Genomic DNA, 14,493 nt, shown 5'->3' with positions numbered 1-14,493 from the left:
CATCACATGCTTGCAATTCACCTGAACACTGCAGAGTACATAAAAAAGGCTAGCTCTTGCAATGATCTCAATAGTGAAGGCACTGTTCAGTGTAGCACAAATTCATATACATGGCAAGTTAGATTAGACTTCTGATCCATTTGGGGCAGCAGTTGGGGTAGTAAAATTGGCCTCAGTCACTGGGTTAGGGCAGAATCTCTCTTTTTCCTACATTACAACAGTAACTACACTTCAAAAAGTACTTCATTGACTGTAAAGTGCTTTGAGACATCTAGTGGTCGTGAAAGGCGCTATATAAATCCAAGTCTTTCTTCTTTCTTTTGATTGCTATCCACTGATTCCTGCTGAAAAGCACAGCTGCCAGAATCAATCTTGGCTATGATGTCCTCCAGGATCAAATAACTGCCGAAACTCTGGTTTGATTCTTATCGATCTAGTAGCACCTGCAGTGTCTTCTTTTTCCACTCCTGCACCATTACCTCTGGAGTCCCCAAGGTCCCACCTATTTCTCATTTACATGCTGCTCCTCAGCATCATCATCCGAAATCATCAGGTTCCACATGTATACTGCCGACTACCTCATCACCACCTCACTAGCCCTTCCACTGTCTCTGATTTGTCACACCACTTGTCCAATATGCAGTACTGGATGAGCAAAGATTTCCTCCAACTAAATAATGGGAAGATTGAAAGCACTGTCTTCAGTATCCATCACAATCTTCCCACTGCTCAACCTGGCCACTGTCTGACGTTGAACCAGAATGTTCACAACATTGACATCCTATTTGACCCAGAGATGAACTTTGAACCCCATATCCGCTCTGTCACCAAGACATCCCCAACATCCACCTCCGTAACATCCCTAGTCGCCGCTCCTGCCTCAGCTCATCTGCTGCTGCACCTCTTATCCACATCTGTGTAACCTCTAGATTCAACTATTCCAATGCTTTCCTGTCCGGCCTCCAACTGGCACCCTCTGCAAGCTTGAGCTCATCCAAAATTCTGCTGCCTATATCCTAACTCACACCAAGTCCCATTCACACATCACCAATGTTCCCTGTAATTTTGAATCAGGCCACGCATCCCCTTTAAAAAAGGAGCTGCGTGCCCCATTCAAAATACTACGCACACGCTGTTTTTCTATTGAAAAGCCAGCAAGCCGACTGTGTGGGGCCCCTGGAGCGCTTACAAGAAACATTGCCCATCACCCCTACATTGGCTCCTGGTCTGGCATGCACCGATTTTAAAATTCTCATCCTTGTTTTCAAATCCCTCCATGGCCCAGCCCCTCCCTATCTGTGTAACCTCCTCCAGCTCCACAACCCTCCGAGATCTCCGCACACCTTCAATTCTGGCCTCTTGCACATCTCCAATTTTAATTGCTCCAGCTTAGGTGCCGTACAATCAGCTGCTTACACCCCAAGGTCTGGAACTCCCTCCCTAAACTGCTCTGTCTCTCTACCTCGCTCTCATTTAAGATGCTCCTTAAAACCTACCACTCCTGTGAAGCACCTTGGAATATTTTACTACGTTAAAGGCAAGTGGTTTTTGTCTGAGCTTACATATGAAGTATGGCCACATGGGTTGGGTACTGCAGTGGTGCTGGCACCCACAGAATTCTACCCTAACAAAAATCAACATCTTCAGGACATGATGGGGTAAGGCAGAAATCGGGAGAGAAAAACACTAATCTTTATGCTTGTTGGTCTGAGGAATGACTTTGAACTGGACAGAAATACTTTCCAAATTTTTCCACTGATCATAGCCTATCCACCAATAAAATACATTTAACCATCTTTGTTATTTATAAAATTATTAGCAATAGCATTCTAGAAAAAATCTCACCCTTTTTGCTTCAATGGCAGTTCAAGTTTAAATATGGTAGCATCATTCACAACTGCTTTATATGCCTGTTTGGAAGATATTTTTTCCAATTAGAGACAAATGATTAGGTAACTAAATGTAGTAGGTTTTCAACATTTTTGATATAACAAACCAATAAATGCAACCCACATAAATAAAAAGGCAAACAGCATTTTAAAAGCTATGCAAATTCCAACAATATCAGCCATGTTTGAACTAATCAACTTAATTGGATTAAAACACAAAAGGACTACATGAGGATTCAGTTTGTAACCTTGTAGTAAATTTCAGAAAATTAAAAGCGACCATAAACATTTCTATTTAAAAAAAGCCATATACCAAGGTTTGAAAATATTCTAATTCACATAGTATCATAACTCTCAACATTAAAGCAAAAATCACTTGCCTTATCTCTAGCAGTAAGAAAGCGAGGGTCATCCTGAAATGCCTCTTTTACCAACTTACTAAATCGATTAAACAATGTAAGCAACTGCTCTACATATTTTTCAGAATCCTGTAACATAGAAATAAAATGATTTGCTTAATGTTAAAAAGCATGTAAAATAATACAAGTGTCCTATTTTCATACTAGTACCCTGGGCTATGGACCAGACATTTTTACTTGGGTATTAACCTCCATCCAGCTGATAAGTTGCCAATCTTGGTATGATCATCATCATCTACAACATCAAGTAGAATGGAAGTTTATTTTCTTTTTATCTCTAAGCTATGAATCACTACTCTCTATTGGCAAGATGACAACATAGAAAGAGACCAAAAGATGTCTGCAGACATCCAATTAATTCAGGCAGAATGTAGAGTGTACAACCGGGAAAGCACAAGAAAAGGAGGAAAAAAATGATCAAAAAAAAGAGACTCAATTGGTAATCTCACTTCCAATGTAAATGGTAACTGAAAATTATGGTAGGCAGATGGTCTTCCAAGAATTAAATTTGTATGGACATGAAAATTTCAATTATGGATAGTTTTTAACCCATGTGAAGCTTTGTAGTTTGTCAACGATGAAATTTTGCTTTGTAGGAGTACTTTTCTGCCCTTCTGAAGTGTCTCTGCACAAACATTTACTGACCTTTAAATCAGAATATGGAAAGAGTAAGACATCATCTCACCAATTCTCTGAACTGTTCCTGAATCAACATTGAGTGCCTGTACAGCATTTATATGAAAAGATCATGACTGATATCTTTAAATGACTTTGGTGGAATAGGCTTCTCAATGCATTTCACAAGTTCCTGTAACCTGCAAGTGAAAGCTGGTGATTCAATTTCCTATCAAGAACTTAGCCATGCTGAGTGCACGATGAACAAGATACAAGGGCATGTTTAGCAAATCCAGTGAAGACCAAGGGCAACAGCAATTCACCTCAGGCCACTCTTACGCATTTTCCAGTGGTCACATTAACAGTATTAAGAGAAGGCTGAAACCATGCTTTCTTGCAAGGAACTAATGCAGTGCATGGGAAAATTGAAGAACTTCATTTGGATGAAAATAGCTTATAAATGAGTTATTTCTTTCAACACACAGATCTCTGATGAGTGCAAATTGTCTTTTTTTAAATTGAGAAAACCTAGGCAACATTAGTCAAGATGCAGTAATAAAAGTAGCAACAATAAGCTAGAAGTATTTTCAAATAGAAAAGAAAATATACAAGAGAAATTTAAAAACATCAAAGTGCTGTTCTTCAAACATTTTTGGGGGGAGGGAGAAGGTAGTCCTCCAGGGACACAGCTTTGTTTAAAAATTTACTGAATAATGGCTTCGTACACACATCATTAAACTGTGTCTCTATTCCTCTCTTATCCTCCCAAACAGCAAAAATGCTACATCAAAAACAGATTTTAAAAATGTCAACTCAATGTTCATCATTTACTTCTGGATATAGCCATTGTTCAGTGGAACATTGTTTATCACTTCAGCTCTAGATTTAAATACTTACAGTAGTTATAGTTTCTGCAGCTGCTACCATATCTGCTAAACCAGCACTAATAATGTGCTCTTCCAAATCTTTTAACATTGGCTCAATCCCATTCGGAACTTTATCCATCAGTGTAAACATTAAGTGTAGTTCTGCAGAGATTAATAAATAGATTACATCTAATGCAACATAACTGACATCAAGTTGTAAAATGCATAGCAGGTTTAAAAAAACTGCAGTTAGTACTTCATGTGGCTGATAAAGCCAAATCGCTTGCTAAAATCATTCATTCTAAATCAATAAACATGAACAGAAATTCTACAACCATTTATGCATAAACACACATGATCAATAAATCTCAGAATGCTGTCTAATTCAATTATTTTAACATTTGGTTGATACACAGAGCCAGAAATCTTAATGTGTGCCACAAATTTTTAGCAACTAGCTTCATACTTTGTTAACACATTTTAGTTTTAAAACAAGGGTGACCAACTTAAAGAATGAAACATTCCATGACCTTGAATAGCTGATAAATCACTGACTAACATGATGTTTAATTCAAAGAAACATTTAAACTAAAAGGACAAACTGGTCAAGATTAAATTTGTTGCTACATAATAACTTAATGCAAATAGGGGCACTGAATCTGAACTGGCTTGAATTGAGCTCATTTAGAATCAGAATTGTGCCCATGTCCAAATTTGGTACAGTATGAATTAAGGTGAACTTTGCCTTTAAAAATGGCACGCATGGACATTGTGCTACACTTTGCGCACAGGTGAGTAGTCACAGTTAGAAGGGAGAACATTTTCTGAGTTAAGGAATAGTATTTTTTCTTCATTTGTGGAAATTGGGCACTGATGGATACGGAAGATATAACTGACTCACTTTTGGTTTGGTCAAGATAGGCAGGAGAAATGTGCCCAATTGTTGGGCAGTCTTCATGAAGATTTGTTCATTGAGCTTCAGATTTGGAGAGTTCTGGATTTCCAGAAGGTACCACAACTTACCCATAATTTTTTTTTAATGATTCTATTTTAGCAGGTTGTGGACTAAATTCTTCTGGAAAATTCTGGTTCAGAAATCAAATAATAAGAGTAAAAAGTTAGCAAGTCCTGACACAAAAAGTTGACTGGTTGGCCAATTTGAGAAGCAAAATAAAAAAATTTTAAAAAACAAAATGGAGAATAGTCCCTAAACCAAATTGTGAAACTCATCAGAACAGCTCCTACACTCACTACGAAGTAGGCTGAAGCCCAGACCATCCTGAAATTTAGCAACAGGCAGTCCATTTTGAGAATAAACAAAGCACAGGATGGGTGGTGTCTAATTGTATATGTAAAAATAAAGCAGCAGTTCTGGCAATGTATTGTGTATACTGTTGCAATTTTAATTGAATAGAAATTTTAGATTTTTGAGTGTTATCTATCAGTAATTAGTGGTAGAACAATTAGCACCTTTCCTACTCTTCTCCAGTAAAATACTTTGATTAGTCATTATGCAACCATTTGGAACATGCCATCAAGAGGACAAAGTATAACTTCACAGCTTTATCAATACAAATAATTGTAATGCAGTAAAATAAGCATAAAGGTTACAATTTTACTCACTATCTGTCTCATTACGTTTGATCATGCCTGGGCATTCAGCTAGAATTGTCTCCTTAAACGAAGTCACCAGAGCATTCACACAGCACTCCATGAGCTGAAATGAAACTCTTGCAATTAACACAGCTCTTTTCAACATTTACATATTCTTCATTGGAGTCAGGACTAAATTATTTCAGTGGTATTTACACACCCATAAAAATCCTGTAGAATCATTTTGAGTTGCCAGTACATTCTTTCTCTAACTTAATACCATTGCAAAATTCATAGACCTAACTTAAAAATAAATATAGAGCAGAAAAAAAAAGTCAATGGGGTCAAGTTTCGGCCTGAGTTGCTCCTATTTTTTTTGGAGCAACTAGTTTAGAATGGAGTATCTTAGAAATTGCAATTCTCGCCATTTAGTTTGCTCCAGTTCTAATATGAGTTAGAACAGTTTCATTTTAGACACATTTTTTTTCAAAGGGGGGGTGTCCAGCCATTTATGTCTGTTTTGCAAGTTTAGGCAGCTAAAACTTACTCCAAACTAACTTTGAATGGAGTAAGTGTAGATTTTTGTACACTTAAAAAATCAGGCATAAGGAAGAGAGATAAGGGGGAGGGGCGGGGGGAAAGGGAAGTTTACAAACACGAAACACATCACTTTTACAAATAAAGAGCCATCATCAATAATAAATGATAAATCAATAAATCAATCAAAAAATTTAAAAATCAATAAATAAAAAGTTAAGTTTCTACTCACCGACTGCAGCACTGGGAGCCCTCCAACAGCGTGCTGGGATGGGCCCCCTCCCAGTATATGTCTCTCTGTCTGTCAGTATCTCTCTCTCGCTCTCTCTGTCTGAGGGGGGGGGGGGGGGGGGGGAGGCTGAACGGGCCCAGTCAACGAGAAGAAGTCGGGCCAAAACTTTGGGCGGGGCCCGCCCCCAGCAAGATGACGGGCTCCGCCAAAGACTTGGAAAGGGAGCGGACTGGATTGAAGGGAGGGCGCGGCCGGAGCGGAGCGGGAGATTCGGGTGGGGGGGGGGGGGAGCGGCAGGCAGCGGAGCAGGAGCTGAAACGAGGGGGTGCGGGAGAGAGCAGGACCGGGAGCAAAAGCTGGGGTGGGGTGCGGGAGAGTCAAGTTGGGGGGGGGGGTGGGCTCGAGAAGCGAGGTCCAGTCCGATCTTCACCGCCAGTGAGCCCATTCAGCCAGGGCTAGGGTGACGTGCTTCGGGCCCCTCCCACAGAGCCTCGGGCTACTGCACATGCACGCACACTCTAGCGCGCATGTGCAGAGGTCCCGGCATGGTTTTCAGCGCCGGGACCTGGCTCCGCCCCCCACAGCTTGTGCTGCACTGCGCCGAGGGCCTGGATCGACCTGAGGGAGGGGAGAATACCGAGCTAAGTTTTCGGCATGGTTTCAGGCGTGGCTCGCGGGGCTGCGCCGTTCTAGGCGCGGCCCGAAACTTGACCCCAATGATTCCAAGTATAAATTACTTCTGGTTAAGTGAATAATTAGTAAGCAAATCATATTTCCAAATGGAGATAAAAATGCCACCTACATTAATTTCTACATATTAAATTTAGAAAGGATTCTCTTGTCAAATGATACCTTGAATGATTCCCATGTGACTTTAAACCTTCAATCCATTAATTTAGCAATCAAATAAAAATATCCATATTAGTTATCTTATCTTAACTAAATATCCATTGTAGCCAGACAGTGTATTTTTAGGGAACTAAATGCCTGATTTTACAAATTAAAAAACAGAAATAACTTTGCAACATCTTGCAAGCAGACAATATTCAGAATTCTTCATTTCTTTTGGGACTAATGGTTTGGATTTCAGAGGCCTCCAATTGAACTTCTGAAGAAGATTTAATGGTCCTTACCCTCACATTCAAGTTCAGCTTTTACCCTTGCTTGTCTATAGTGTACAGTAGTGGAGGGAGAGAGAGGAATGCAGTAAATCCAGCCAAGTCCTGATGGATAGCTAAACCAGTTTTGAGCCAAATATGTTCAAATCTGAGCCCCTTGGACGGAGTAAAAATGGAGGCTGTACCAAGGCAAACTACCAAGAGGGGAAAGAGTAAAGGTTCTACTGAGAATATTGTGAATAGAAAGCCAGAGGCTAGACTGCTGCGAGTTTGAAAGTGCAGTTGTAATTGACTTGGGAGAAGAGTTTTCCCCATAGCATTTGTTGAAGGAAGTGATGTCAGAAAGGGGTTAGAGGATGTGGGTAGTGAGGGATCCATGAAAGTGGTCAGAGATGGACTTGTCTATAATCAAGACCTAGGGAGTAAAGAAGCAAGATCGAATGGGGTTGCCATGAATATGGGTAGAACAGTTTATATGGAGGAAGATATTAAGGAATAGAAAGGAAGGACCACATCAAGCCAAAAGTGGCCACTATGCAAAATCATCCTGGAGAGCAAAGATAACCCCCAGCTTCTTTTCTCCACTTCCAACTGATTTCTTAAACCCCTGCACCTCCACCCTCAAGTCCAACAAGAACTGAGGGGCTCATGGACTTTTTGTCACCAAGATTGAGACCATCCATTCAGCTGCTTCCTCCTCCTTTGCTCACCAAGCCAAACCTCCCCCTCACCCAGACACAATGGGCCCAAGTGTCCACAGGATAAAAAACGGGCGCCCCTCCAAGCTGGGCGCCCGTTTTTCGCGCCTAAAACGGCGCCAGAAAAAAAACGCACTATTCTCGAGCGCTCTGCAGCTCCTTGTCTGTTTGGCGCAGCGCCCAGGGGGGCGGAGCCTACACTCGCACCAATTTTGTAAGTGGGAGGGGGCGGGTACTATTTAAATTAGTTTTTTTCCTGCCGGCAACGCTGCACGTGCGCGTTGGAGCGTTCGCGCATGCTCAGTGTGAAAAAAAACATTGGCACTCGGCCATTTTTGTAGTTCTTTGTAGCTGTTTAATTTTTGAACATTTTTTAATAAAACCACATTGCCATCAGCACATCAGCACTGAGGCTTCCCTTCTCACTGTCTCTTTTCCTTCCCCTCCCTCCCCTCCGCGGCAACAAGCCGCTGTCTCCTTCCCCTCCCTCCCCTCCGCGGCAACAAACCGCTGTCTCCTTCTCCTCCCTCCCCTGCGCGGCAACAAGCCGCTGTCTCCTTCCCCTCCCTCCCCTCCGCGGCAACAAGCCGCTGTCTCCTTCCCCTCCCTCCACGACAACAAGCCGCTGTCTCCTTCCCCTCCCTCCACGACAACAAGCCGCTGTCTCCTTCCCCTCCCTCCCCTGCGCGACAACAAACGGCGGTTTCCTTCGAACGATGGCTGAAGCACTTTCACACAGGTAGGAAGATGGTTTATTTAATCTTTTCTTTGCTTATAAATGTTTATTCAGGTTGGATTTATTTGTATAATATTTGTAGAAGTATAAATAAGGATTGATTGTAGAATTTAATGAGTTCCCTTCCCCCCCCCCACCTCGTTCTGGACGCCTAATTTGTAACCTGCGCCTGATTTCTTAGTGTAGAACAGGTTTTTTCAGTTCTACAAAAATCTTCACTTGCTCCATTCTACTTTAGTTTGGAGTACGTTTTCACTATGGAAACTTTGAAATCAGGCGTCAGTGGCCGGACATGCCCCCTTTTGAAGAAAAAATTCTGTTCTAAAGTAGAACTGTTCTAACTGACTAGAACTGCAGAAAAAAAAATGTGGAGAATTGCGATTTCTAAGATAGTCCGTTCTCCACCAGTTGCTCCTAAAAATCAGGAGCAAATCATGTGGAAACTTGGGCCCAATAAGTCAGCTTTTCACTAGTTTCTCTTCTATCTCCCCATATCCTGTCTGAGCTCATCTTATCCACGAGACCCACCTCCAGCTCCAGCTCCTTTGACCCTATTTCCACTAAACTGCTGACTATCCAACTTCCCTTCCTGGCCCCAATGCTAGCTGACATTGTAAATGGTTCCCTCTTATGTACTCTTTCCCTCATCATCCACCCCCCCACCAGCCCTTTGAAAACTGCCATCACCCCTGCAAAAAATCTGCCCTTCTCCCGTGCCCTTACAAACTACTGCCACATCTCCAGCTTCCATTTCCTCTCCAAAGTCCTTGAACATGTGGTCACCTGCCCGTTTTTCCTGCAACTCCATGCACTCGGAGGTACAAGTTACTTTAAAAAACACTTTCTAGCAAATGTGACTTAAATAAAGTTTCTGAAACCACAAACACGCTGGTTCACTTTGTTCAATGGCGCTTTGTGATTTTAAATGTCAAGTTAATGTTTGAGAAGTGCTATTCTTTTTATCAACCTCATATCGCAGACAAACCGCGTTTGCATGAATGTACCCAATATAATCTGTGGAGACTGTACTAATCACAAAGGCTTCTGAATGATGCAATTCTCACTACACTATATATTCTTATCAATTAAACATCCAAAAACCTGACTGCCACAACACATTATGCCAATACATCAGTTGACATCAGTGAGTCCCACATGGCCCAATCTCAATTTTGGCCATATTGTTACAAGAACATAAGATATAGGAACAGGAGTATGCCATACGACCTCTCGAGCCTACTCCGCCATTCAATAAGATAATTGTTGAACTTCTACCTCAACTCCTCTTTCCCGCCCTATCTCCGGATTCCTTTAGTTCCCAAAAATCTATCAATCTCAGTCTTGAACATACTCATCAACTGAGCATTCATAGCCCTCTGGGGTAGAGAATTCCAAAGATTTACACCTCTGAGTGAAGAAATTTCTCATCAGTCCTAAATGGCCGACCTTTTATCCTGAAACTATGACCACTAGCTCTAGACTCTCCAGCCAAAGGAAACAGCCTCTCGGAATCAATCCTGTCAAACTCCCTAAGAATTTTATAAGTTTTAATGAGATTACCTCTCATTCTTCTAAATAGGCCTATTCTACTCATAGGACAGCCCTCTCGTCCCAAGAATCAATCTAGTGAACCTTTGTTGCACCCTTCCAAGGCAAAAATATCCTTTCCTTTGGTAAGGAGACAAAACTGTACACAGTACTCCAGGTGTGGTCTCACCAAGGCCCTATACAATTGCCGCAAGACCTTCTTACTCTTGTGTGTCAGCGTCAGCTGGGGTGGCAGAACTAGCACTACATTTGACCATCATGATTACCCTCAAGTAAAGGAAGAGCCAGTCATACAAGATTTCCCTCTCCTGACCATTATCCAATAATCTGCTGCAAGTATGCATATTTGGATATTAATTTTCCAATCATAGCAGGCTGCGTTCACTGTCAGCTGTGGCTCAGTGGGTAGCACACTCGCCTCTCAGGTCAGAAGGTTGAGAGTTCAAGCCCCACTCCAGGAACTTGAGCACAAACAAAAAAAAAAGGCTGACACTCCAGTGCAGTGCTGCACTGTCGGAGGTGACGTCTTTCAGATGAGACATTAAACCAAGGTCCCATCTGCTCGCTCAAGTGGACGTAAAAGATCCCATGGCACTATGTCGAAGAAGAGCGGGGGAGTTATCCCCAGTGTCCTGGCCAACATTGATCGCTCAATCAACATAACAAAAAAGACATTACCTGGTCATTATCACATTACTGTTTGTGGGAGCTGGTTTGTGCATAAATTGGCTGCCACGTTTTCTACATTACAACAGTGACTACACCCCAAAAGTACGTCATTGGCTGTAAAGCGCTTTAAGATGTCCGGTGGTCATGAAAGACGCAATATAAATCCAAGTCTTTCTTTCTTTCTTTCCTCCAACCCAATAAAGGCTAACATATCATTTGCCAATAGTATGGTAAAGTACAAAGCATAAGCCAGTTATTTCTCCACAGGGTGAGGAAAGTGTCACGTGCCCACTACAAAATAAAGGAGAGTGGCCCGAGTAACACTTACACCCTCCTGTGAAGAAATAACTGGCTTATGCATGGTACTTCTTTACATGTTCCTCCTCTGCAGTGACCACGAAGAAATAAAAGGAAAATGGTCCATCGCTGAAAGCATTGGCAGAAACCTGGGAGCAATTTATCAGGGGCATGGACAGTGTACATCAAGAGTGAGCTCAAGAAAATGCAGGGGAAGTGGGAGAAGCAGAACAATGGGGAGGAGAAACCAAAAAATACATAATTTGTAAACTGTCCAAAAGAAGTACTTACAGCCTGAACAGAGTTGCATTCTCGTCTGGTTTCTAAATATCGAAGTGCCCTCTTCTCCTCCTCTTTTAATTTTGCATCTGCCTGCAAGAGAAATTTTACTTAAGTTTAATAAAGGTCAATTTTATTTTATTCTCCCACCTGGAGATGTTGATTCCAGGGTACATAAGAACATAAGAAATAGGAGCAGGAGTAGGCCCATTTGGCCCCTTGAGCTTGCTTCGCCATTCAATATCATGGCTGATCTGATCATGGGCTCAGCTCCACTTCCCTGCCGCTCCCCATAACCCTTTACTCCCTCAATCGCTCAAAAATCTGCCTATCTCCGCCTTAAATATATTCAATGACCCAGCCTCCACAGCTCTCTGGGGCAGAGAATTCCATAGATTTACAACCCTCCGAGAAGAAAAAATTCCTCCTCATCTCAGTTTTAAATGGGCGGCCCCTTGTTCTGAGACCATGTCCCCTAGTTTTACTTTTCCCCCCCCCATGAGTGGAAATATCCCCCCTGCACCCACCTTGTCGAGCCCGCTCATTATCTTATATGTTTCGATAAGATCACCTCTTATTCTTCTGAACTCCAATGTTCATAGGCCCAACCTATCTTCATAAGTCAACCCACTCATCTCCGGAAATCAACCTAAGTGAACTTTCTCTGAACAGCCGCCAATGAAAGTATAACCTTCCTTAAATACGAAGACCAAAACTGTACGAAATACTCCAGGTGTGGCCTTACCAATACCCTGTATAGTTGTAGCAGGACTTCTCTGCTTTAATACTCTATCCCCCTTGCAATAAAGGCCAACATTCCATTTGCCTTCCTGATTACTTGCTGTACCTGCATACTCACTTTGTGTTTCACTCACAAGGACCCCCAGGTCCTTCTGTACTGTAGCACTTTGCAATTTTTCTCCATTTAAAATTATAATTTGCTTTTCTATTTTTTCTAACAAAGTGGATAACTTCACATTTTCCCCACACTATACTCCATTTGTCAAATTTTTGCCCACTCACTTAGCCTGTCTATATCCCTTTGCAGATTGTGTGTGTCGTCCTCACAATTTGCTTTTCCACTCATCTTTGTAACATCAGCAAACTTGGCTACATTACATTCGGGCCCTTCATCCAAGTCATTAATATAGATTGTAAATAGTTGAGGACCCAGCACCGATCCCTGCGACACCCCACTAGTCACTGTTTGCCAACTGGAAAATTATCTATTTATCCAGACTCTGTTTTCTGTTAGTTAGACAATCCTCTATCCATGCTAATATATTACACCCCCAACCCCTTGAACTTTTATCTTGTGCAGTAACCTTATGTGGCACCTTATCGAATGCCTTCTAGAAATCCAAATACACCACATCCACTGGTTCTCCTTTATCCACCTTGTTCGTTACATCCTCAAAGAACTCCAGCAAATTTGTCAAACATGACTTCCCTTTCATAAAACAATGTCGACTCTGCTTGATTGAATTATGCTTTTCCAAATGTCCCGCTACTGCTTCCTTAATAATGGACTTAAGCATTTTCCCGACAGATGTTAGGCTAACTGGCCTATAGTTTCCTGCTTTTTGTCTGCTTCCTTTTTTAAATAATTTTACTTCAGTTTAATATAGGTCAATTTTATTTTATTCTCCCTCCCTACCTGGAGATGTTGATTCCATGCCAGGGTACAGTTTGTAATCCTTGAATATCTCACCTGAGTGGTAATTCTGTGAGTGTGACCCTCTATATACAATGAGTATGACCATTAAAAAAAAATCCAAATATGCATACTTGCAGCAGACATTATTAGGAGCATCTTCCACCCTTCAGGATGTAGTTCAGGACCTGGTTTAGGTCCTTCATTGAAACACCTGTGAACTCATCCTTTTTTGGCGTGGAAGCAAGTCATCCTCATTTCGAGGGACTGCCTATAATAATGATGATGATGATATTAGATAATGGTCAGGAGAAGGAAATCCTGTATGACTGTCCCTTCCTTTACTCGAGGGTATTCACGGTGGTGAAATGTAGTGCTACGTCTGCCCAGATGAGATCAAGTCCATTATATTAAAACAGAATTGCTATGTTTTTTTTTTAATTACCATTTTCTCAAATTATGCTATTACTGAAAAATAATGGTATTACTGTGTTTAACTTACGTATTTCATGTAATTTTGTACACCATTCTGTTGCAAGTAAGATGGGGCCTGTGTCCTGTAGAACCTCTCAGTTGAATCTAAATAAGCCTTTTCAAAATTATCACGATAAATTTGAAGTTTGTCTTCTGGATTAGAACACAGGTTGACTGCAATTAAAGACAAAAACTTGGTTTAGAAAACTTTTGCACAGTAGTTTTTGCAACATCTGTGAAAGAAAGACTTGCATTTATATAGCACCTTTCACGACCACCAGACGTCCCAAAACACTTTACAGCCATTGAAGTACTTTTTTTTTTTTAAAAGAACTGTAGTCACTGTTGTAATGTCGGAAACGCAGCAGCCAATGTGCGCACAGAAAGCTCCCACAAACAGCAATGTGAGAATGACCAGACAATCTGTTTTAGTGATGTTGAGTGAGGGATAAATATTGGCTAGGACACTGGGGATAACTCCCCTGTTCTTCTTAAAAATAGTGCCATCGGCTCTTTCACTTCCAGCTGAGGGGGCAGACAGGGCCTCGGTTCAATGTCGCTTCTGAAAAATGGCACCTCCAACAGTGCAGCACGGGAGTGTCAGCTCAGATTTGTGTGTTTAGGTCTTTTGGAGTGGGACTTGAACCCACAAACTTCTGACTCAGAGGCGAGGGTGCAACCAACTGAGCCACAGCTGACATTAAAGTCAGTTAAGATAAAAAATAAAATTTGCACAATTAAAGTATATACAAATACAAAATGCACAAGTTTACCTGATTTTCATTTCTCTTTGTCTTGCTCCTGTTTGTGACTTGCAAAGGAATGCCAGTCTCAATTTGTGGCTGCAGTCAAAATATCTTCAACTGATT

At 41.5% G+C, this 14,493-nt stretch overlaps 1 protein-coding gene across 1 annotated transcript in view; it reads right to left on the bottom strand.

Moving 5' to 3' along the window:
* LOC139275129 (cullin-5) overlaps positions 1 to 14,493 on the bottom strand; it is an 89,636-nt gene that overhangs the window by 50,564 nt on the left and 24,579 nt on the right. Inside the window, exons 6-11 of the mRNA XM_070892171.1 lie at positions 13,653 to 13,798; positions 11,509 to 11,589; positions 5,413 to 5,506; positions 3,821 to 3,951; positions 2,270 to 2,377; positions 1,846 to 1,910 (exon numbers count right to left, since the gene is read on the bottom strand). Of these exons, the coding sequence (XP_070748272.1) occupies positions 1,846 to 1,910; positions 2,270 to 2,377; positions 3,821 to 3,951; positions 5,413 to 5,506; positions 11,509 to 11,589; positions 13,653 to 13,798 (625 nt within the window). The remainder of the gene's footprint in view (positions 1 to 1,845; positions 1,911 to 2,269; positions 2,378 to 3,820; positions 3,952 to 5,412; positions 5,507 to 11,508; positions 11,590 to 13,652; positions 13,799 to 14,493) is intronic.

The sequence above is a fragment of the Pristiophorus japonicus genome, chromosome 10 (assembly GCF_044704955.1).
Source record: "Pristiophorus japonicus isolate sPriJap1 chromosome 10, sPriJap1.hap1, whole genome shotgun sequence".
NCBI classification, from domain to species: domain Eukaryota; kingdom Metazoa; phylum Chordata; class Chondrichthyes; family Pristiophoridae; genus Pristiophorus; species Pristiophorus japonicus.
The sequence above is the reverse complement of the archived record's forward strand: the minus strand, read 5'-3'. Positions and strand labels throughout refer to the sequence as shown.